General features: G+C 42.8%; 2 protein-coding genes across 15 annotated transcripts in view; one reads left to right on the top strand and one right to left on the bottom strand.

The window, feature by feature from the left end:
- Positions 1–23598, top strand: part of UNC5C (unc-5 netrin receptor C) — a 457616-nt gene that overhangs the window by 186345 nt on the left and 247673 nt on the right. The window lies entirely within an intron of this gene.
- The window catches only part of LOC146343729 (uncharacterized), a 226568-nt gene that overhangs the window by 35050 nt on the left and 167920 nt on the right, over positions 1–23598 (bottom strand). Inside the window, exons 4-5 of one of the 14 annotated variants that reach the window (XM_084855646.1) lie at positions 5513–5639; positions 4691–4794 (exon numbers count right to left, since the gene is read on the bottom strand). The exons of the other annotated variants lie outside the window; for them this stretch is intronic. Coding sequence (XP_084711772.1) covers positions 4717–4794; positions 5513–5639 — 205 coding nt within the window. The 3' untranslated portion in view covers positions 4691–4716. The remainder of the gene's footprint in view (positions 1–4690; positions 4795–5512; positions 5640–23598) is intronic. 14 annotated transcript variants of the gene reach the window in all.

Here is a 23598-nt window from a genome sequence, read left to right as displayed (position 1 = left end):
CCACCCAAGATGGACAGGTCATGGCAGAGAGTTCTGACAAAATGTCCACTGGAGAAGGAAATGGCAACCCACTCCAGTATTCTTGCCAAGAACACCCCATGGAACATATCACAAGGCTAAAAGAGATGACACTGGAAGATGAGCCCTTCAGGTGGGAAGGTGTCCAATATACTACTGGGGAAGAGCAGAGGGTATTTCCAAGTAGCGCCAGAAAGAGTGAAGCAGCTGGGCCAAAGCCAAAAGGACACTCAGCTGTGGATGTGTCTGGTGGTGAAAAGAAAATCCGATGCTGTAAAGAACAATATTGTTTAGGAACCTGGAATGTCAGATCAATGAATCAAGGTAAGCTGGAGGTGGTCAAACATGAGATGGCAAGATTGAACATCGACATCTTGGGAATCAGCAAACTCAAATGGACAGGCATGGGCAAATTTAATTCAAGTGACCATTATATCTACTACTGTGGGCACGAATCCCTTGGAAGAAATGAAGTAGCACTCATAGTCAATAAAAGGATGGGAAAAGCAGTACTGGGGTACAATCTCGAAAATGATAGAATGATCTCAGTATGAATCCAAGGCAAACCATTCAACATCACAGTAATTCAAGTCTATTCCCCAACCACTGAGGCCGAAGAAGCTGAGGTTGATCGGTTCTATGAAGACCTACAACACCTTCTAGAAGACCTACAACTAACACCAAAAAAAGATGTCCTCTTCATCATAGGGGATTGGAATGCTAAAGTAGGAAGTCAAGAAATCACCGGGATAACAGGCAAGCATGGCCTTGGTGTACAGAATGAATCAGGACAAAGGCTAATAGAGTTTTGCCAAGAGAACACGCTGATTATAGCAAACACTCTTTTCCAACAGCACAAGAGGCAACTCTACACATGGACATCACCAGATGGTCAATATCGAAATCAGATTGATTATGTCCTTTGCAGCCAAAGATGGAGAAGTTCTATACAGTCAGTAAAAACAAGACCTGGAGCTGACTGTGGCTCAGATCATGAGCTTCTTGTTGCAAAATTTCAGCTTAAATTGAAGAACGTAGGGAAAACCACTAAACCATTCCTACAAGCTAGGCTTCAGCAGTATGTGAACCGAGAACTACCGGAAGTACAAGCTGGGTTTCGAAGAGGCAGAGGAACTAGAGAGCAAATCACCAACACTTGCTGGATCATGGAGAAAGCAAGAGAATTCCAGAAAAACGTCTATTTCTGCTTCATTGGATATGCTAAAGCCTTTGATTGTGTGGATCGCAACAAACTCTGGCAAATTCTTAAAGAGATGGGAGTACCACCATCTTACCTTACCTGTCTTACCTGAGAAACCTTACCTGTCTCCTGAGAAACCTGTATGAGGGCCAAGAAGCAACAGTAAGAACCAGACATGGAACAACCGTTTGGTTCAAAATTGGGAAAGGAGTACGACAAGGCTGCATATTGTCGTCCTGCTTATTTAACTTATATGCAGAGTACATCATGAGAAACGTCGGGTTGGATGAATCACAGGTCGGAATTGAGATTGCCGGGAGAATTATCAACAACCTCAGATATGCAGACGATACCACCCTAATGGCAGAAAGTGAAGAGGACCTAAAGAGCCTCTTGTTGAGGGTGAAAGTGGAGAGTGAAAAGCTGGTTTGAAACTCAACATTAAAAAAACGAAGATCATGGCATCTGGCCCCATCACTTCCTGGCATATAGACGGGGAAGAAATGGAAGCAGTGACAGATTTTATTTTCTTGGGCTCCAAGATCACCGCCGACAGTGACTGTAGCCATGAAATTAAAAGACGTTTGCTCCTTGGGTGGAAAGCTATGGCAAACCGAGACAGCATAGTAAGAAGACATCAGAGACATCACCTTGCCGACAAAGATTCATATAATCAAAGCTATGGTTTTCCCAGTAGCAACGTATGGCTGTGAGAGCTGGACTATAAGGAAGGCTGAGCGCTGAAGAATTGATGCCTTCGAACTGTGGTGCTGGAGAAGACTCTTACGAGTCCCCTGGACTGCAAGGAGGTCAAATCAGTCCATCCTAAAGGAAATCAACCCTGACTGCTCATTGGAAGGACAGATACTGAAGCTGAAGCTCAAATATTTTGACCACCTAATGCAAAGAGAAAAGTCAATGGAAAAGACCCTGATGCTAGGAAAGATTGAAGGCAAAAGGAGAAGGGGACGGCAGAGGATGAGATGGCTAGATAGCATCACCGATGCAATGAATATGAACCCTAGCACACTGCGGGAGAGAGCGGAGGACAGGAGGGCCTGGCGTGCTATGGTTCATGGGGTCACAAGGAGTCGGACACGACTTAACGACCGAACAACAACAAAAATGACCTAAATCATATTCCTTATGAATATACAGTGGAGGTGATAAATAGATTTAATGGATTAGACCTGATAGAAAGAGTGCCTGAGGAACTATGGATGGAGGTCCGTAACATTGTTCAGGAGGCAGCAACTCAATCCATCCCAAAGAAAAAGAAATGCAAGACAGCAAAGAGGCTGTCTGATGAGGCTTTACAAGTAACTGAGGAAAGAAGGGAAGCAAAAAGCAAGGGAGAAAGGAAAAGGAGAATCCAACGGAATGCAGAGTTCCAGAGAATAGCAAGGAGAGACAAGAAGGCCTTCTTAAATGAACAATGCAAAGAAATAGAGGGAAAGAATAGAATGGGAAAGACTAGAGATCTTTTCAAGAAAATCGGAGATCTCAAGGGAACGTTTTGTGCAAGGATGGGCATGATAAAGGACAAAGAAGGCAGGGACCTAACAAGCAGATGAGATTAAGAAGAGGTGGAAAGAATACATAGAAGAACTATACAGGAAAGATCCTAATGTTCCTGATAGCCATTATAGTGCGGTCATTGAACTTGAGCCAGACATCTTAGAGAGTGAAGTCAAGTGGGCCTTAGGAAGCATTACTAACAGCAAAGCTAGCAGAGATGACAGTATTCCAGCTGAGCTATTTAAAATTCTAAAAGATGATGCTGTTAAAGTGCTGCACTCAATATGCCAACAAATTTGGAACACTCAACAGTGGCCACAAGACTGGAAAAGGTCAGTTTACATTCCAGTTCCAAAGAAGGGCAATGCCAAAGAGTGTTCGAACTACCGTACAATTGCGTTCATTTCACATGCCAGCAAGGTGATGCTCAAAATCCTACAAGCTAGGCTTCAGCAGTATGTGAACCGAGAACTACCGGAAGTACAAGCTGGGTTTCGAAGAGGCAGAGGAACTAGAGATCAAATCGCCAACACTTGCTGGATTATGGAGAAAGCAAGAGAATTCCAGAAAAATGTCTATTTCTGCTTCATTGGCTATGCTAAAGCCTTTGATTGTGTGGATCGCAACAAACTCTGGCAAATTCTTAAAGAGATGGGAGTACCACCATCTTACCTTACCTGTCTTACCTGAGAAACCTTACCTGTCTCCTGAGAAACCTGTATGAGGGTCAAGAAGCAACAGTAAGAACCAGACATGGAACAACCGATTGGTTCAAAATTGGGAAAGGAGTACGACAAGGCTGCTTATTGTCGCTCTGCTTATTTAACTTATATGCAGAGTACATCATGAGAAATGCCGGGTTGGATGAATCACAGGTCGGAATTAAGATTGCCAGAAGAATTATCAACAACCTCAGATACGCAGACGATACCACTCTAATGGCAGAAAGTGAAGAGGATCTAAAGAGCCTCTTGTTGAGAGTACAAAAGCTGGTTTGAAACTCAACATTAAAAAAAACTAAGTTCAAGGCATCTGGCCCTATCACTTCCTGGCAAATAGAAGGGGAAGAAATGGAAGCAGTGACAGATTTTATTTTCTTGGGCACCAAGATCACTGCAGACGGTGACTGTAGCCATGAAATTAAAAGACGCTTGCTCCTTGGGAGGAAAGCTGTGGCAAACCTAGACAGCATAGTAAGAAGCAGAGACATCACCTTGCCGACAAAGGTTCATATAATCAAAGCTGTGGTTTTCCCAGTAGTAATGTATGGCTGTGAGAGCTGGACTGTAAGGAAGGCTGAGCGCCGAAGAATTGATGCTTTTGAACTGTGGTGCTGGAGAAGGCTCTTACAAGTCCCCTGGACTGCAAGGTGGTCAAATCAGTCCATCCTAAAGGAAATCAACCCTGACTGCTCATTGGAAGGACAGATACTGAAGCTGAAGCTCAAATATTTTGGCCACCTAATGCGAAGAGAAAAGTCACTGGAAAAGACCCTGATGCTGGGAAAGACTGAAGGCAAAAGGAGAAGGGGATGGCAGAGGATGAAATGGCTAGATAGCATCACCGATGCAATGAACATGAACTTGACCACACTCCAGGAGAGAGTGGAGGACAGGAAGGCCTGGCGTGCTATGGTCCATGGGGTCACAAAGAGTCGGACATGACTTAACGACTGAACAACAACAACATGATCTGGTTATCAGTAGAGCCCGTAGGCATGTGAATTGACCTTAGAATTCACAACTTGGTTTAAGCTATTTGGTTGAGCAAAGTAAGGCTTTTGATTTATATAGATGCCAATACATTTCTCTGCATTCCACACATAGATATCTTGGTTCTTATTGCCATAATAACGTTGCCAAGCGTAATACTTAGTTTTCTGCATAGGAAAAAGTGAAGACATGCAAGTTGGACACCAAACCAGTTGGAAACAGAATGATGGGCCAGATGTACCTTGGTGTGATTGAGCAAAGCACTTCTTACATTCCTAGCTGTGGTTCCCTTTCAACCGCAGACATATATTTCAGTGATTTGAAGAAGCCTTGTATGTCCAGGAGCTGTGTGTGAGCATCAGATACAGTGAGAATCAGAATGAGCATCACTCTGAACTGGTGGTTATGTTCACATGGAATTCCCAGAAAGCACTGAGCTGACCCCAGTTCACTGTTATGGTGTGTATATTTCCATGTAAATGGACCACCAGCACAACAGGAATCCGGAGTTCCTGAAATAAGCACAGAAATGAGTGGAAACACTCATTTTCATTTCCATAATAGGGCAGGTCAGCATTACCACTCATTTCCAGTTATTTCAGGAACTGCTAGTTCTTGTTGCACTAGTGGTCCATTCTCCTAGAGCAACAGAACTAGCAGAGGTGCAGTGGCAGTAAAGGATACTGCCCAGAAAATCCAAAGATTATCTATTCCATGTTTATTATTATATTTATAATAACATATATGGGGCAGACCCCATTGAGAAGTTTGTTTGTTTTATTTGTATCCCACCTTCCCACCAAGAAAAATGGCGCTCAAGGCAGCTTGGAATCATAAATAAAACAGTGCTGTGCTGAATCCTGCCCCCTATTTTGGGGAACTTTTTCTCTCCCTGCAAAAGAGGCATTGTTTTTTCTGCCTCTTTCGCCGGGAGGGAGAGAATTTTGTAAAAATTTCTCTTTGGGTAGGGGGACAAGGTTTCCACATAGTTTTTTTAAAGTGCAGGCAATTCTTGAGGTGTCTTATTTCTATTTAAAAACAAAAACACAAAACATCCCCTTACACTTTCAGGAGCCTGGGACTCTTCTCTAGCTGGGAGTTCTTCCTGAATACCTTCTGGAGAAGGAGAGGTCACATAGTCTTCTGGGAGTTCAGAAAGAGCTGCCAGGCTGGAGAAGAGTCCTGGGCTCCTGCAAGTACAGGGGGTGTTTTTTAAAAGAAAGAAAGAAAGAAAGAAAGAAAGAAAGAAAGAAAACCCCTCAAGAATTGCCTACACTTAAAAAGGTATGTTGAAACCCTGTCCCGCTCCCCAAGGAGAAAATTCTCCAAAATTCTCACCTCTCCCAGCCTCTTTCACCAGAGTTTTCATTCTCCTCCCCCCCCCCCAATGGGGAGAATTTCAATTCTTCCATTTTTGGCACAGCACTAAAATAAAACTTTATTAAAACAATAATAAAACAAAGGCATTAAAGCACAACAGTACAGAATAAAAACAGCATCCATCCTGGCAGACCTTCTTCCATGCCAAAGTTCCAACAGTGCCTTTGTGTGGGTGGCCAGGTCCGCTGGTCTCAGTGCACATGTGGCCATCTCCGCTGGCCCTGGCACATGCGTCGCTCCTACTGCTGGTGGCCGCAATGTAGTGCTTCCAGGGGCAAGCTCTGAAACAAGCAGGAACACTCCTTTCTGGAAGGGACAGGTCATGCCCCTTCCAGAAACGAGCATTTCCATTCCTTTTGGGGCTTGCCCTGGAAGTGCTACATCATCACAGGTGCCAGTAGTAGGGGCCCGGCCACCCTCACAAGGGCACCATTGGATCCTGCCCCAAAGGCTTGCTTGAATAAAAAGGTCTTTGCCTTTCTGTGCATGTGGTCCATTCCTCTGTATTTAGCACCAAAAAGTGGTGAACGACACGCAAATCAATACATTGATCCATAAAGGGAAGTGCCTTGGCCAGTCTACCATTGGCTGGTCCTATTTGGCATCCCTTATACTGTGGGCACAGCATACCAGTATTTCTTCATGAGACAGTGCTTTTGTGAGTCTCGCCACCTTTTGTGAGATCCTCTCTTATTGCATCTTCTAACCTCTCATGTGAAGTAAATTGCATGAAACTAAGACATTCTCACCATTGGAAGGTAGGCTGTTCTACCTTTTAATCTCTCTGCCCTTTTGTGGCTGACCCAGTTTTTGTACAGTTCATAGTTTCTCTTAAAATAATAAAAGAGGTCATAAATCTCATATCTCTAATAAAGACTTTTAAAGCAGAAAAATATGATAATATTCCCTATACTCTAAGTTAGATCTGAGATATAGTAATCTTCCCTGTCACTGGTCCTCTATACTTGGCTCCCAGGGGATCACAATATTTGGTTTCTCTGAAATTTTCAATAAAGGATGGGCAAATAACCTATTTTCTGTACTCCTCCCTTCCAAGCCTTTAACTTCAGCTACGGTGTCTTGCAGAGACAATTAAACTGAACTATTTGCCTGAGTCTAGGTGGACATTGTTATTATAGCATTTGTCCCTTTCCTGACAAACTGTGTTATTTCTGTGCCCTTAGACCAGTAGGACAGTCCAGAGGGAGCCAGCCAGCTAGGCAACCCTGATCTTGCATTCTTTAATCCTGAGTCAGATGACAGCTGATTTAGTGAGGTACTTTGATTTCATATATTAATTAAAGAGGGGACAGGAGAAAAAGGAAGGGATTCTTTTGAATATTGGTCTACCCTCTGAGCCGGCAGCTGTCATCTGTTTAATGTTTGGTGTGTATCTGATGTCCTCACACACATTCAATAAGTGATTTCCTTCTGTGCCTCAGGCTTGACCTTCTTATAGCAAAAGGTTATGGAGCTGTATTTCTACCCCTCCTCTTCTTCTGCCATTATTTTTCCCATGTATCTTGTTTTCTTTTGCTTCTGTAGTGTTGCTTTAACATGAGCATTATACGCAACTAATGCATTCTGTTTTGCGGGAGTATTCTTTCCTCCTCACTTCCCTACCTAATTTTATTTTGCTTGAAAATTACAGGGGTGTCAGGATTGGACCCAAGCTCCCTGGTTTCGTTTTTGACTCTGATTCAGATTCGGAGGCAGAGCTAGAAGAAGCCCAGCCAAGACAGGGAGTGAAGGAGGAAATTCTCCAAGACTATCCAGGAATCAGGGATGAATCTTCCCAGGGGCTTATTGAACATGAGGCCCAGGTTGATAGACCATTATCCCTGCTCCCCATGGGAACTTAGCTTCTGTCAGAGGGGGAGGGAGCACCAGAACTGACAAATGCCAGAGTTCAGCACAGGGTTAAGCGGGCGGATTTGCGAGGAGGTGGGAGGTGATCCGCCAGATTGGCTGCCCATCAGGGTCCTCCCTGAAGGAGATGCCTGGTAAAAGCCTGGGCACAGTGGGAAACTGTCCATTTTTGTTGACAGGCAACTGCCTTTCTTTGTTTAGCTAATTAGGCCTAATGCTACAGGTGTGAAGAGGTGTTATTAACTGAATAAAGTTTTTGTGGATTGCACAGCGAGTCTCTATTGCCTCCTTGGTACTCAGTGGGAGGGCTTAGCAATCCCTGACAGCAGGATGGAGGGAGGAAAACATATTCCTGCAAATCAAAATGTGTAAACAGATTGCACATAAGTAGGGTAAAAAAGGGTAAAGCTACTTATATTTTTACACTACTAGCTGATGTGTTATGATAGTTTCACAGTACTAGCTGTCAGTCACTGGATCCTCAGGAATTTGAAAAACAGTAGAGCTATGTAGAGACAGGATATGCAACTGCCAACCACAGAGTTGACAGGTCAAACACATATTTCTTATTGCCCCACTTCACCCCTTATGATTTTTTAAAATTATTTTTATTCGTTGATTTTTATCCTGCTTTTTTTTTTTTTTTACCAAACTACACAAGAGCTTTTCTCCTGATGGGAGCAGCACCATTTAAATGCTAAGAGAACGGATTAGAGGAAAACTTCTGTTGGGTGTATCCACAGAATATCGCACCCACAGTAACATTGACTGGGCTAGGTTATGGTTAAGCTGGAAAGGGAGAGAGAGGAAATTTAGGAAATTGTGTGTTGATGTTCAGCAACTATGCAAATATCCTCTCATACTTCCTGTTAACCTGCAAACAATACCATACGAGATCCCACCCCTCCTGTCCCAATTTTTCATCCCTTTCTATTTTGTCCAAGTTAGGGCTGCTTCTTCCTAGAGTGATGTCATGAAGGTGATAGTGTTCAGAACTACTTTAGCTAATCAGATTTCTCTATATGATTATGTTAAAGACAGCAAGCAAAGCTTATGTAGCCTATTCCCAAATTGAAGTAGTCATCATAAAGGGAGTCATTTTCAATGCCGATGGAAATGTTTGTGAAAGTTCATCACCTTTGCTCCAGCAGTAAATCATCAATAATCATGCATGAAGGGAGGAGCAAATCTATTTGAAGGCTTCCAGTTACAGAATGTGAAACTGGAGGGCCACAAGCACTGTATTTGCCTGGTTCTTTCTCCCAACACAGTTTCTTGTGTGAGAGTCTACCAAATTTTGCTTTAGATTACATTGACCTACATTACTTCACTAGAAAAGCAGGCCATCACATTACTAGTGTAAAAAAGCAACTCCACAGTCTGTGTCTCCTTTCTCTTTTAAAAACTAAAAAATACCTGTTTAATTTAGGCTGCTTGAGATATTCTTCATCATTTCATGTGTACTGTAACTATAAGCCCTTTTTCTGTTTGTCTTATTTTCCCAGGTACATGATGTACTTTCTAACAGAAATCTCTTCACACATTTCTCATTATCAAGTCTCTGAATTTACGTGCCACCGTTCTGTAGTGTTAAATAAGCAGATGTATCTTTCTCTTTAATACTTTTTTCTTACTCAGCGGTTCAGTCTGGCATCAAAACAACAACAGCAGCAGCACCACACGGCTGTTGATTATTGTCTGTAAGCTTGGTAAATATAAATGCACTTTTCTGGAACTGACTCTGACTTCCCCCAGTTTATGAACTATAGAGTAAATACAGTTAATACTAATACTTGCATTTGAGCTCAGGGTGCAGAACCTCAGGCCTGGGGGTCAAATCCTGTCAGGAATGAATTTGAGCATGTGGAGATGTCTAGCAGACCAGGTTCAGAAACAGAATGGGAACAGCAAGAACAGAGGGAGGCACCTTCCCTAGTGAGCCCAGATACAGCAAGACTTTCTTCCCAAAACCTTGACATACAGATGGCCCAGGCTGAACAGCTCCCCCATTCTTCCACCATGAGAACCCAGGTTTCAGAGGAGAAGGTGGGTGAGGGGTGTGACTTGAGGGATGCTAGGGGTCTGTCGCAGAGTGAAGCGGGAAAAGTTAAGGGCAAGACTCAGACGTTCTGCCAGGTTGGCCATTTGTGGCAGCTAATGTAGAAGGGAGCCACCCTAAGGGAGGGGCATCCCTGTGAAGCTAGTCTGGCTGAGAAGTTCATGCCCAGACTGCTGGAAACTTCTCTAACTTCCACTTCATATCCTCTATTGATATTCATAAATTCATAGATTAGGTGGTTCTGTGCAGTTTGAGAGTTTCCTAAAATCTGCATTTGTACAGAAGCTAGTCATTTACTAATAAAGTAGTGCTGGCCTGCAGCTTTGTTTCCTGGAGTGTGTTGATTGCAAAGGGAGAGGAAGAAGGAAGGTGACAAATCCAGCCCTTGGAGGGGGGTTGTTCCCCAGATGGCCCTTTTCCCTGGCCCCACTCACTTTCTCATGACCACCGATCATTTGGTGGACCCTCTGCTTTTGTGCAGTATTTTCCCCATTCTAGAAGTTTGAAATGTCTCTCCTAAGACTAAATTACTGGCTTTAAGTTAAAATATGCTGGTATTTTGGGATTTTGTCCCCACCCACTTTCCCCTTGGTCCCACCCATGTTGCCTTCAGCTCTGCCCATCACTGGAATGCAGCCCCCAAGCCCGTCTCAAAAATTGAATTTGGTCCTCAGGCTGAAAGAGGTGCACCTCTGATTTAAGTGCAAAAATTTGTGCAGCTAAGACGTATCAAAGTGACCTGATTTTTTAAAAGAATGTTGTTTAGAGTTTATGTTGTTTAACTTCAATACATTGAAGAGAATGTTTTTTAACTTCAATACATTGAAAAGAATGTTTAACTTCAATACATTGAAGTTGTACAGAAATGATGTTTTTCAGACTACAGACCTAATATGGGTGTTTTTTTTGCCTGGACACATAGGCCTCTGAGAAAGGAGCAGTCAGGAAGTGTGTGTTTGGTGTGTGTTTGTTCTCTTTCACTTAGATCATGCATAGAAGAGCATAAAAGAAGCAATGAAGCACAAAATCATAACCATCCTAGGAGCATGACCATAACTATACTCCTAGCCTCTAATTAAGGGCGCAATCCTATTGAGATAGACGGTCGCCTCCGATTTCCTCTGAAGTCAGAGGCGATTGCCTATCCAATGCAGGGCAGCTGAAGCACAGAGGAGAGGATTCCTTCTATGCTCTGGCTGCCCTGCAGTTTGCCTTAGACACCCAATTTTAGTCATTTAAGTGCAGTTTTCAGGGAGGGGGTGGGAATGGGGCTGGAGACCACATAGGAAGCTGTCTAAAACAGCTTCTGCAGTCTCCTCCCCTCTCCGCCCCCGGGAACACCCCCTTTTCACCCTGTCCGTGCTCTGCATTACGAGCATGGACAGGCATGGAGGGGTGGCTGCTGCGGTTGTCTCTACCCCAGCTACGAGGGTGAGGGGGAAGGGGCAGGGAGCACGGTTTCCCAGCTACGAGCTCATAGCGCTGTCTACGATCTCAGAGCTGGGAAACCAAAAAATCCTATCTCCTCCAAATGCTATCTAGGGTACATAGGATTGCTCTCTAAGGCTTCTTTAAGCACAATCGGTACAAAACTTTGCTCCATCTTGTGTGAGTTCTTTATTGTACAATGCTGAGCTGAAACACATTTTTGGTTAAATGACCAAGCACAAGGTAAGTTGTTTCCCCATTAGAGGCTTTTCTAGGGGCATTTCTACATGAGGCATTTATCGTACAGTTGTCACTCCCTGCTGATGGTTGTTCATGGGCTCCTTAGACAATGTTGTGACCCTCCAGTTTAACTTCTGTGTCTAAAGAGCATTTTCTGCGAGTTCTTTTAGAGCAGGGAAAATGCGGTATTTAATTGTAAAACCAAAAGAAACTGCTTTTTCACTTGTGTATTTGCGCTATTCCACTGTGCCACAGTGCCACATAGAGGTTATGTAGTGAAAAAGCAGGAAAGGAAACACTCTTTATGTAGTGCTCGGATCTCAATTCTGTGATGAAACTGAAAGTAAATACAGCAAATGAATAGCCTTGTGTAGAAAAGCTCTATTTCAGCTCTCCTAACTTCCTGATCAATATTACACTGACATCCTTCAGTTCTCATAATGGTTGAAGTTCATATTTCTCAGCAACTTATTTTTATGATTCTGGATAGTGTGATCATATTTAGGATCTCCTTTATCTTTCTACTATTTTTGACCTGTGGCTAGCAGAAACATTTACCTGCAAAGATTTATTTATTTATTTACTTACTTACTTACTTACTTATTTCTATACTGCCCAATAGCCGAAGCTCTCTGGGCGGTTCACAAAAATTAAAACCAAACAACACACAATAAAACCATTTAAAATATATAGAACATTAAAACCACAATATAACAATACAACCACAATAAAACCTAGCAGCAGTGCAGGAGTTTAAAATACAGATTTAAAACAGCAAAGTTAAAAATTTAGAAAGCTAAAATGCTAAAATGCCTGGGAAAATAAAAAGGTCTTCACCTGGCGCCGAAAGGAATACAATGTAGGTGCCAGGCGAACCTCACTAGGGAGCTCATTCCAGAGCCGGGGTGCCACAGCAGAAAAAGCCCTCCTCCTAGTAGCCACCCGCCTCACTTTGGCAGGGGCTCACGGAGAAGGGCCACTGATGATGATCTTAAGGTCCGGGCAGGCACATATGGGAGGAGACGATCCTTCAGGTAACCTGGCCCCAAGCCGTTAAGGGCTTTGAATGTTAAGATAAAGATCACAACTGAGTTAGGAGTTCTGTGGCTGGGAGGGATTCACTCTTTTCTTTAAAAATGGCAGGTAGATATCTTTAACAATGACTACAGTGCTACCAGCTATCAAGTATGCCAAAGGTTTGCTTTAAAGTGTGAATTAAATATTTTGTTAGTAACTTAGCTTCTTCTGTCTCTAACTTTTCAGAACATTCAGAAAAACAGCATCTGGTACTGGAATATAATTTGTAGACTTATTCTGATACGTCTGTTGCTCCCTTTCCTGGGAGTAGCGAAGAATTCACAGGCTTTCTTGTTGTTTTTCCTCCCCGCCCCCGCCCCCGCCCCCGCCCCCAGGTAGGTTTGCTCCCTGAAGAAGAAGAAAAACAGCATCTCATTGTGTTTCTTCAGAAAGATGTTTGTTTATACATTGCAAGCTAAGGAGGGATAGATGGAAAACAGGCCTATGCATGTGGAAATGCAGGTCAAATCAAGCTTATTAACCCAGTTCTTTTTTCTCCCTTCCCAGGTGTATCTGCTACACAAATTGCTTAAGATTCCTAACCCACTTATTTGGAAGTCAATTAAATCCAATGGGCTTCAAGTAAAGTTGTTTAGCATCAAAGCCAGGCCTGACATCAGTGGTCAGCATGGTTGGGTGTCTGCCAACCAGAGCCCTCCAGACGTGCAACTAGGCCATGAATTTGCAGCAGAGAAGTGGCACTGGTGCATTCTGATTACCTGGGCAGGCAGACGGCAGTGGCTGAAGGGAGAATTTGTGCAGGAGGCTAGCTGAGGCATCTTGCCCACATCCTTCTCCCTCTAATGATGCAAGAATCTTTTTATGGAGCCCCTGCTGGGCTAGACTCTCAGCTCTTAGAGGAGGAATCTTGGGCTGCAACTGTCCTCTTGGATCTCTCAAGCAGGAAGGAAAGGAAGGTCAGATGGAGGAATGCAGACTTTTACTCCAATCCAAGAGTGCCGCAGAGACCTGGGAGGAACAGCAGCACCCCCATGGCCACTGGGTATGGCCTGAGAGCTGTTCCAAATCCACACTGAGCAGCTATGCTGGGCCACTGAGAAAAAATAATCTGTGGGAGAAGCAGAACAAAACTGGGATGGGAAAATAGAGAAGAGACTTCACTCCCTGCTTTTAACCCATTGGTAGGTTTTTTCTTGGCTACACAATATGAATCTCTGTAATATCTGCGTGGCCACATAAATCACCCAGTGCTTCTTGCATGTGCTGGTAACTCCCTGCCATTCTTAACCACCTCACACAAGAAAACCTGTGTCAGGCTTGGAGGTCTTGTGGCAATTAGTATCACAAGACCAGCAGTTTAAAGCTAAGCAGGGTCTCTGGAGTGTGAGCGATGCACTGGATGTGCATCGTCTTCACACTTCTTTTCTCATTGCAACTTCACACAGTGTAATTAATGTTTGGAACTCACTGACATGAGATGTGGTGGTGACTATTAGCTTAGATGGGTTTAAAACAGAAACAATTTCATGAAGTGCTGATCTACGAGTGAATGCTAGTCATGTTCCAGGTTCAGAATTAGCATGTCACTGAATCTCAGCTGCTGAAGGGCAACAATTGAGAGCCATTTTTCTCGGTAGAAAGGTGGCATACAAATCAAATAAATAAAATGTTTGTGTTGTTTGAACTACTTCTATACCACTTGATATCCTAAGATGTCTAAGCTGTTTATATAAAAATGCATAACATATAATATAAAAAACAATATAAAACAGTATAAAATAATAAATACATAGCAAATGTTGCATGAACAGTAAAATGGAGCAGTGCAATTACACGTCAGTGCTTGAGTAAATAGATAGTTCTTCAAGAGGCATCTAAAGCTCTCCACACAGTTTCTGCCTCTCAGAGGACATGTGGGAGAGCATTCCAGAGGGTGAGTGCCACTACTGTGATAGTTCACTTATGTGTCATTGCCAGACAAAATGCTGATGGTTGTGGAATGACCAATAAAGCCTCCTCAGAAGATCTCAGGGGTCCAATTAGTGTATATGGGTGAAGATGGTCAGCTAGGTATCCTGGTTCAGTTCTTTTAATACAGGTGCAATATGTGTATAGCTAGGTGTTCCACTGAGCATCCTAGCTGCTTCATTCTGCACTAGCTGCAGCTTCTGGACCAGGTACAAGTAAAGCCCCACATTAAAATAGTCTAATTATACGGTTCCCAGTGCATGGATCGCTGTGGCTAGGCTGTTCCTGACAAGGGGATAAGGATATTGCCCTTATGTCCTGCTTGTGGGCTTCCCAGCGGCATCTGGTTAGCCACTGTGGGAAACAAGATGCTTTATCAGATAGTCTTGTATTGATATGTTCTCTCTTAGTACTTTCACTGGTAGTTGAATGGGGAATGTGCCCTTTGGCTATTGTCCAATAATTTATTGTTACTGGTGAGTTGCTGTGCTTCACATCATAGCTATGCTTGTTAGGACCTGTCATGAGGACCTGTCACGTGTGCTGCTTTGTGTTTTGTTTGGGTCGAAATTTCAGCGTGGCAAATCCTAAAGGAATACCAATAAGTCATTTCTATGCTTTGTACAACGGAAATAAATATAAAAGCAAGCATTTTATGAACTGGACTTTGTGCAACAGATCCTATTTCATATGATTCAGAGAACTTTTCATATTAGCACAATGCTCTTAAAAGTGCATTTTATAAGCTACAGTTTTTCTTCAGCTATGATTTCTTTTAATTAGGTATAAACCAACTCTCCATCAAAACTGCTGCACACCTTTTTCTGGTCCCTCATCCCCACTTAGAGAACACTTTGGCAGAAAGAGGACAGGCTGCTGAAATAGATGCTACCAATTAGATAGAAAAAAAATCATTCCACTTAGGAAGTGTTGGCTAAACTTTATCTCATTAAAGCAAAGTCCAGACGCTTTGTTTACATGCAGTTTGAAATCAATGCTGTAAAAACTTGCAGAAGCACATAATTTGTAACATGCACAAAAAGTACAAAAGAGTACAGCTTCCCTTTTTAAATTGATAAGGGCAATGGTAATTTTTCCTCCAGATGCAACCTCTGAAATATCAACCAATGGTGTAGCAGATCATAGAGTTCAATAGCTGCATTCACATGAAATGGCAAGCCAGGATTCCCATGAACATAGCCTATTCACTTGGCTCCTCCCACTAGCACAAGCAGCTAAGCAAACTAATTGCAAACAATTAGTTTGCTTAGCATGTCATTTGAATCCAGGATCATGCATTCATAAGGCAAGAAAATAACAACCCTAGTTTGTGATCCTGTCTTTTAAAGGGAACAATGTGCCAGGTTCTTGGTTCAGGCAACATGCTAAACTGGGGTAGACAATCTGGTGCCCTCCAGATGTTGTTGGACTCTCACTGGCCATGCTGACTGGGACTGGTAGGAATTGGAGACCAAACTGCAGGTCAACAGATTGCATATTCCTGTGTTTCTGGTTTGTTTAGCCAGACATGGTAACAAACAGGTTGTGTGCACCAGCATGCTGCTCATTCATGGTAAGCCAGGATACTCTAGAATCCTGGTTTATCATTCCATGCAAAGGAAGCCAATAAAGAAGGCGTACTGCAGGACTTCAGGAACTGTTGAACTCGTATTCACGGTGAACCAATATTACAAGACAGTCTATACCCACAGGGTTCAATTTTGATGCTACAGTCTCCTATTTAGTGTTGGGATTGCAGTTCCTGGCATCTTGTCCAGTTGTTTCCAGTCTCATAATGCTGAGATGTGGGACATAATACACAGCAAGGAAAGACATTTTCCTCACACAAGGTGCTGGAAAAAAGCTTCCTGTGATTAGCCATGAAGTTGGAGAAAGAGGGAGAAACAGTTTGATTCTAGACACAGAAGACTGTGTCTCCATTTATAGAAGTTTAGGAGTACAGATTCTTTTCTTGCCTTATAGAACTGAGCTTGCAGGTAATAGAGAGAAGCACTGTATATAGGGAAAAGAAGAAAAAACTACATTTAGACAATTCATGTTGGGAAATTGCAGCCCAAGGGCATAATAAAAAGACCAATTGTATGAAGTCCAAATAGGCCTTAGCCACATTAAATTATGAAGTGTGAGAAGGACACAATCAATTATAGCAAACACTGCACTTAAATGTAAATGAGAGCTAGGGATAATGTTTTGGATAATAATCTCTGTAATAGTACAATAAAATGATCTGTATACCTTGCACAGAAGAGCTTATTTAAAATAAAATGGCTTCTGTTCCCTCAAGACAAGAACTACAGATTTGAAGTGCAGTTCTAATGTCTGCAATTATTTCCTGGACATACTGACAAAGTTTAATTCCATGATTTTCTTAGGCGCTCTTGGTGAATGCAGTACAAAATTGAATGAGCACTACTAATGTTGAGTTTGCATGGTCATCTTTGACAGGGAGATCTCATCATGAGGCGAGAAATCCCTGTAATTCTTCTGTATGTGTTTGTTAATTCTTATAAAAGTGCTTTCACCTGGTGAAATACATATAATGTATTTCACCTGGTGAAATACATACCCGCTCTTAAAGAAGCCCTCCTTGGATCCTCAAGTTTTGAACAACTTTCACCCAGTCTCAAATCTGCCATTTTTGGGCAAGGTGATTGAGCGGGTGGTGGCGGTGCAGTTGAAGGCACACTTGGAAGAAACTGATTATCTAGACCCATTTCAGTCAGGCTTCAGGCCTGGGCATGGGACAGAAATGGCCTTGGTCGCCTTGGTAGATGATATGAGGAGGGCTCTGGATAGGGGTGAATGCTCCTTCCTTGTTCTCCTCGACCTCTCAGCGGCTTTCGATACCGTTAACCACGGTATCCTCCTGGACCGCCTGGAGGGGTTGGGCATTGGGGACACCGTATTGTGGTGGTTCCGGTCCTTCCTCTCCGGCAGGTACCAGAGGGTAGCACTGGGAGAGGAGGTTTCGGACCCGTAGCCACTTACTTGTGGGGTGCCACAGGGTTCCATCCTCTCCCCGATGCTATTTAACATCTATGTGAAGCCACTGGGGGCTATCATCAGGAGGTTTGGGATGCAGTGTCATCAATATGCGGATGACACGCAGCTCTACCTCTCGTTTAAATCTTCACCAAGGTTGGCCGTAGAATCCCTGTCCAAATGTCTGGAGACGGTGAGTGGCTGGATGGGGAGGAATAGGCTAAAGCTGAACCCTGACAAGACCGAGGTACTTTTGGTGGGAGACAAGCGGAGGCTGGGGGATGTTGACCTGGTGTTGAATGGGGTACGGCTACCCTTGACAGACCAGGTCCGCAGCCTGGGGGTCATTTTGGACTCCCAGCTGTCCATGGAGGCTCAGGTGTCAGCTGTGAGCCGGACAGCGCTGTATCAACTCCATCTGATACGGCGGCTGCGCCCCTTCCTTCCTGACTATCTGCTCCCATCGGTAGTACATGCCCTGGTCTCCTCTCATTTAGACTACTGTAATGCGCTGTACGTGGGGTTACCCTTGAAGACGGTTCGGAAACTGCAGCTGGTACAGAACGCGGCGGCTCACCTGATTAAAGGCAGCCGCCGGCAAGATCACATCACTCCAGTGCTGAAGGAGTTGCACTGGTTACCAGTTGTTTTCCGGGCCAAATTCAAGGTGTTGGTTTTGACCTTTAAAACCCTATATGGTTCCGGCCCAGCCTATCTTAAGGAGCGCCTCCAGCAGCACCAGACAGGCCGCTTAACAAGATCAGCCTCGGATGGCCTTCTCTCTGTCCCATCAGCCAGGACAGCTAGACTGGTGGGGACAAGGGAGAGGGCCTTTTCTGTGGTGGCCCCCACTCTGTGGAACTCCCTCCCTAGGGAACTCCTTCATGCCCCCTCTTTAATGAGCTTCCGTCGTGCATTAAAAACGTGGCTGTTCAGGCAGGCATTTGGGGTGGGTTAGGGTATTTTAGAAAATGTTTTTATTGTAGAATTTTATTGTTTTAAACTGTTTTTATTGTATGTTGTACATCACCCAGAGTGGCTGGGTGACCAGCCAGATGGGCAATTAATAAATTTAATAATAAAATAAAATAAATAAATATACATCAGCAGGAGAGGGGAAAATATTTCCCTTTCTAAATACTGAACAGACCCTTCAAGACATGGGCTTTTCTTGTGTTGCATTTTGTTTTGTATGGTGGCGATCTGTTTTTAGCTTCCATCCACCACACTCTCAGTTTACTTCCTGCATCTGATAAGTCTATGAAAGCTCATGCCGCAATAACCCAAATTAGTTCCAAGATACCACCCATGTATTGTTCTCTTTTGCTGAGGCAGGTGAATACAGCTGCACTTCTGGAATTTGAATGTAGTGTTTTTTCCATCAGTTGAGTTGGCCATCCCATCTTGGCAGTTCAACTCAGCAAACAAGAGATTAAGGCAGAATGTAGAAGCTAGCTGTCACCCTGTGAATCTTCATAATGGTAGTGTCAAGAAAGCAGTACATCTTTATTATACCAGCAGGCTGTGGGTTTTGTTTTTTTCTAGAGATAGGGTTAATTAGCTTTGTTAGGACAGTGGGAAAGGAACAACTTAAACTGCAGCAGATGTTACATTAGAAAGGCTGTGATGGAAAGCTGTTTCTGAGCTTGAGTTAAGCTTTTTCTGACCACCAGCTTGAAGATGAAGAGGGTTATTTTCCTGGTTTCTTTTTTAAATAATAGTGTTTTGAATAGAGCTTGCAGGGGTGTGTGTGTATGTATGTATGTGTATACATATAAAACAGAAAATAGATTTTTGCTAGTGTTCTGTAATTTTTGTCTTAAAGATCACCTGGGAAAAAGAGAGAGAAGTGTGTTTTTTTAATGGCATTTATAAATTACATTATCACAAGATAAATAAGTCGCTTAAGCACAGCTAGTAATCTGCCAGCCTCTTAATGTACAAAAAAGCTGAAAGCCATTAAGGGAATTAATGCTATGCAGGTAGTCAGGAGTACTTTCTATTAAGTGAGGAACCATGCAAAACAAATGACCTCTTTAACCAAGGACAAGCTTTATGAATTGAAAGCTGAAGTACTAATATGTACAGGGACCCTAAATACAAAATAGAGAATCAGAATGGCGTAGTTGAAGAAACTGTAATGGTTCAAGCTGAACTGAAAATGTAGATTCAATTATTAGTGTTTTATTGAAAAAGCCTAATACATTGGAGTACATAGATATCAGTTATCTTGCTTTATCCTGGCTTTAGGTCAAACCTATACCACTGTGCACTTTAAATTTAATATCAGCATTTAATGGTACAACCTATATTTGCTGTTCTGAACCTTTATGAGTAACTTGCTACCTTTGCCTTCTCCCAACAGTATCTCAGAATGGCAATGCATGCTATCTGTTTGAATACTCAACCATGTATTGGTATAGGGCAGACTTAGAACAGCCTTTTGTTGTTGATTAAGAACTGTTGTTGTAGAAGGAAATTCAATTAACAAGTCATTTATCAAGTTAATCTTCCCAGAGTGATGTGACTGCTCATTCTTTTTTCCCAGATCTTACTGCATTCTCACTGCTTTTTGCATGCCAAAAAAAAGAAAAAAGAATATTTCTATACACTATAGCTAATTCAAATTTTGGCCTGCGGGAAACTAGATGGGCATCAACATTGTCAGTATGGCTTAGATGCAAACAATATTGTCTTTTAACCCAACTCCTGAGTTTAGTAACAATCTGCTCCCCAAAAGTGGTCTTCCCTGTGTCTCCCCAAATTCAGTTGGTGATGGTTGGTTGAAAGGTCTTTACCAAGGTTCACAAGTGACTTTTAAATACGAGGCCATGAGAGAAGCAACTAGTCCACTTTTCTATGGTTCTCCAATGTAAGCACACAAGATCAGCACTGAGACAGACCAAAACCTCTAGTTGCTGAATAAGTTCTATACGTTTCTCTCTGGTCTTACATTTGAACATGGGGACTCCCGACGCATGGGGAAACATGTTCTTTAGGGTGGTCACCTACCCATCGCCAAAACAAAGGACAAAGGAGGACACAGATTTGCATCAAAAGTATATATGCTAATTTATATGCCTGACTGCAAATTTAGAAATGATTGCTGTAATTTAAATAGAAACACAATACATCATACCATAGTGGGGATGATTGATCAGGTAACCTATGTGCTTGGTCAGCCAGCTCTCCAGGTGGTAACTGTTGGTGGGCAGCCTTAATAAGCCTCTGCTCTCCCTTCTTATGGCTTTTTATCTTTAAACTGGACTTAAACAACACAGCCCTTGGGTCAAGACAGCCCTGTCTTCAAACAGAGGACAATCCTCTGTAAAGAGGACACATGGCCACCCTATAATCCGCCCTTGTTTGTTAGACTTTCCTATCTTTGTATTCCTGAATTGATTATACTTTGTTTATTATTTAAAGCATTTTTGTTCTGCTTTTTAGCTATTAAGTTTCCCAGAGCAACTTTCAAATGATCATTTAAAAACAAGAGAGGCCCTGCTCACAGGCTTACAATCTTAATGACATGAAACAAAAGGGAAAAAGTGAAAGTGCTCTTCACCAAGGACTTCAGAATGGCTTGGATATGGTTCCACAGAGGTCTCCTATCCAAGCACCAGACCTTCAGTATCTGAACTGTGTCATATATGTTTGGGGCCACTCTCAACTCTTATGTCTAGATTAGAACCTATTTGTATGCTCATGCACTATAACTCTGGCCATGAGATTCTACCCTATTATTTCAGCATCATTCTGCAGTTTCTAGCTTCAAGTGCTATCCGTCGTGTTTGATTTTCATTAACCCTTAATAATTAAGGTTTCAGTATGCATTTGGACCCAGAAACAGCAAATCATAGAATTTCTATATATAGCGGGCAGCACAGATGCATTCCATAGGCTTCAAATGACTTTTTCTATGTTTACAATATAGTACAGAGGAAGTCACTGGGTCAGCATGACAGGTACTTTCTTCAAATCAAATAATCAGTATGTCAAGCTTTCTACTTGGCCATGTCAAAGCACGGGGGGTTCAGAGTGTGTCTGGTGCAAGTTGGGGGTAGGGAAGCAGCAGGTTCAATCTGAATGTTTGCCCTCTGAATTAATTCTAGTTGACCTACTTGAGCAATGATTGAAGAATTTTTTATTTGGTTTGCCCCGATCTATCCCCTGGTGAGCCTGTGCTTGTTATTTTTTAATGAAACCATTTTCACAGCCTGTTGTTTTAGGTGCTGAGAATGCAGGAGGGGTGAGGTTATTTCCTTTTTGTTGAGATATATATTTATTCTTTTAGAGTTGCCAGTGCCAGTTAGTTGCAGGACCATGAGGTTATTTCTTTGTGTGTGGGTGTGTACACACACACACACACACACACACATTATATATTCTTTTAGGCTTGCCAGTGCAAACGAGTTGCTTCTAACCCAGTACCTCAGAGCAGACTCACCTTACTTTCTGTCAAAACAGCAGGATTATTTTCACAAGCAGACAGAAATAGAGAGGGGGGTGGGAAATCAATGGTAAAAGACTCTTTCCCATCTAGGAATCATAATTACATATTTATGTTCTTTGCCATGCAAAAAAGTTTATTTAAGGATCTGCTTGTTTTTAGCAGTAAACTTTGCAGGTTCAGCTTGTTCCATACTTAGGTACAGTAAGTTCTTCATACAGCTTCTAAATGCTGAAGTAAGTGTGAAAAATGGAGTAGAAAATGAGTAATGTTTTAGCCCTGTTTTCTGTACGTAAGGATAATGAAATGGCTCTATGGGAAGGAGAATCGTGATGGATCTTGCCTTATGATCTGACTGTTGCATGTCCTAGTTCAGAAATTACTTCCAATATGCTGTGAACATGTGGCGAAAATGGCTTGGGGAGGGATGGGCTAGGTGTGCAAGCCCAAAATCAAGTCCCAGTATTACAGCATGTACAGGTTCTTGGTCATAAATTGTACCCCTAAGGTAGCTTTCTTCAATTTGGTGCCCTCCAGAATGTTGAATTACAACCCCCATTATCCCCTGCCAGCAAGGCCATTGGCTATGGGAAAGGCTACCCTAAGGAAAGGTTGAACTTAGGAATGCTAAACATCTTGCCTTCTGTCATAATTTCAGCAATGTTTCTTTTTCTTCTTCCATGTTTTCCATCAGACAACTCTTACCACTTTTCAGATATTACACTGAAGATGTGGAGGTGAAGTGGACTTCAGGTGGCCATCCCTACTGCTGAACACCATGCAAATGCCACATGTCAAGCTGAAAGCATGTAGGTCAAGGGTGAGGTTGGCACTTGCAATCCCTTCCTCTCCAAACATTCAATGTGATATCTGCAGAACAGTTCTATTAGCATCTCCAAAACTGAGTTATTAGCACTGATGGGAATCTCCATTTGTCCGTCCATAGTAATAAATAAATATATGACATTTGTGAACCACCCAGAGAGCTTCAGCTATACGGAGGTATAGAAATGTAATAAATAAATAAGGGCGCAATCCTATGGCTGCTAGTCAGCGGCTAGATGGCCATAGGATATGTCGGTTTCCGGGAACCGACCTTGGAGCCTGTGAGGCAGTGCGGAATGGCCCTGCACTCCGCGCTTGGAAAAGGAGTGCGGAGCAGTGAAAATGGGGTGTTCCTGGGGATGTTCTGAGGCAGGGAAGGCGGAAATGCTGGTACAACACATCCAACATGTCATCCAGCATGTCATCCCCTGATCCGCCTTCCTGCAGCTAGACAGCTGTCTAGCCACAAATGCAGGGCAGCTGAAGCATGGAGGGGACGATCCCCTCCATGCTTCTCCTGTCCTGCATAGGATAGGTGGTCACCTCTGAGTTTGGAGGCAGCCACCGATCCAGGTAGGATTGCTCCCTAAATGAATAAATTCTGGGGTCTGTTCTTACTAGCAAGAAAGATCTCCGCTTGCTCAAACAAGGTAATTTTAAAAAATGTAAGTGGAAGGCTTGAAAGTTGTGGAGTGGAGTTGCACCTAAATGTGAGGTGCTGGTTAAGAAAGTTTTTTAAAAAATTCAAGGATAACTTCATTTTCCCCCAAGAAATGTAAATGTATGCACAATCTATTAGGGTCAAAAGGCAAATATGAATCAGCCATTTACTTTTGTCTGTGATTCAAATGCTAGAATCGAGATGTAGTCTATATAAATAAGCAGGGAA

Source organism: Heloderma suspectum, chromosome 5 (genome assembly GCF_057233095.1).
Source record: "Heloderma suspectum isolate Gila_16-S chromosome 5, 16-S_ref, whole genome shotgun sequence".
In the NCBI taxonomy this organism is placed as follows: Eukaryota; Metazoa; Chordata; class Lepidosauria; order Squamata; family Helodermatidae; genus Heloderma; species Heloderma suspectum.
The sequence above is the reverse complement of the archived record's forward strand: the minus strand, read 5'-3'. Positions and strand labels throughout refer to the sequence as shown.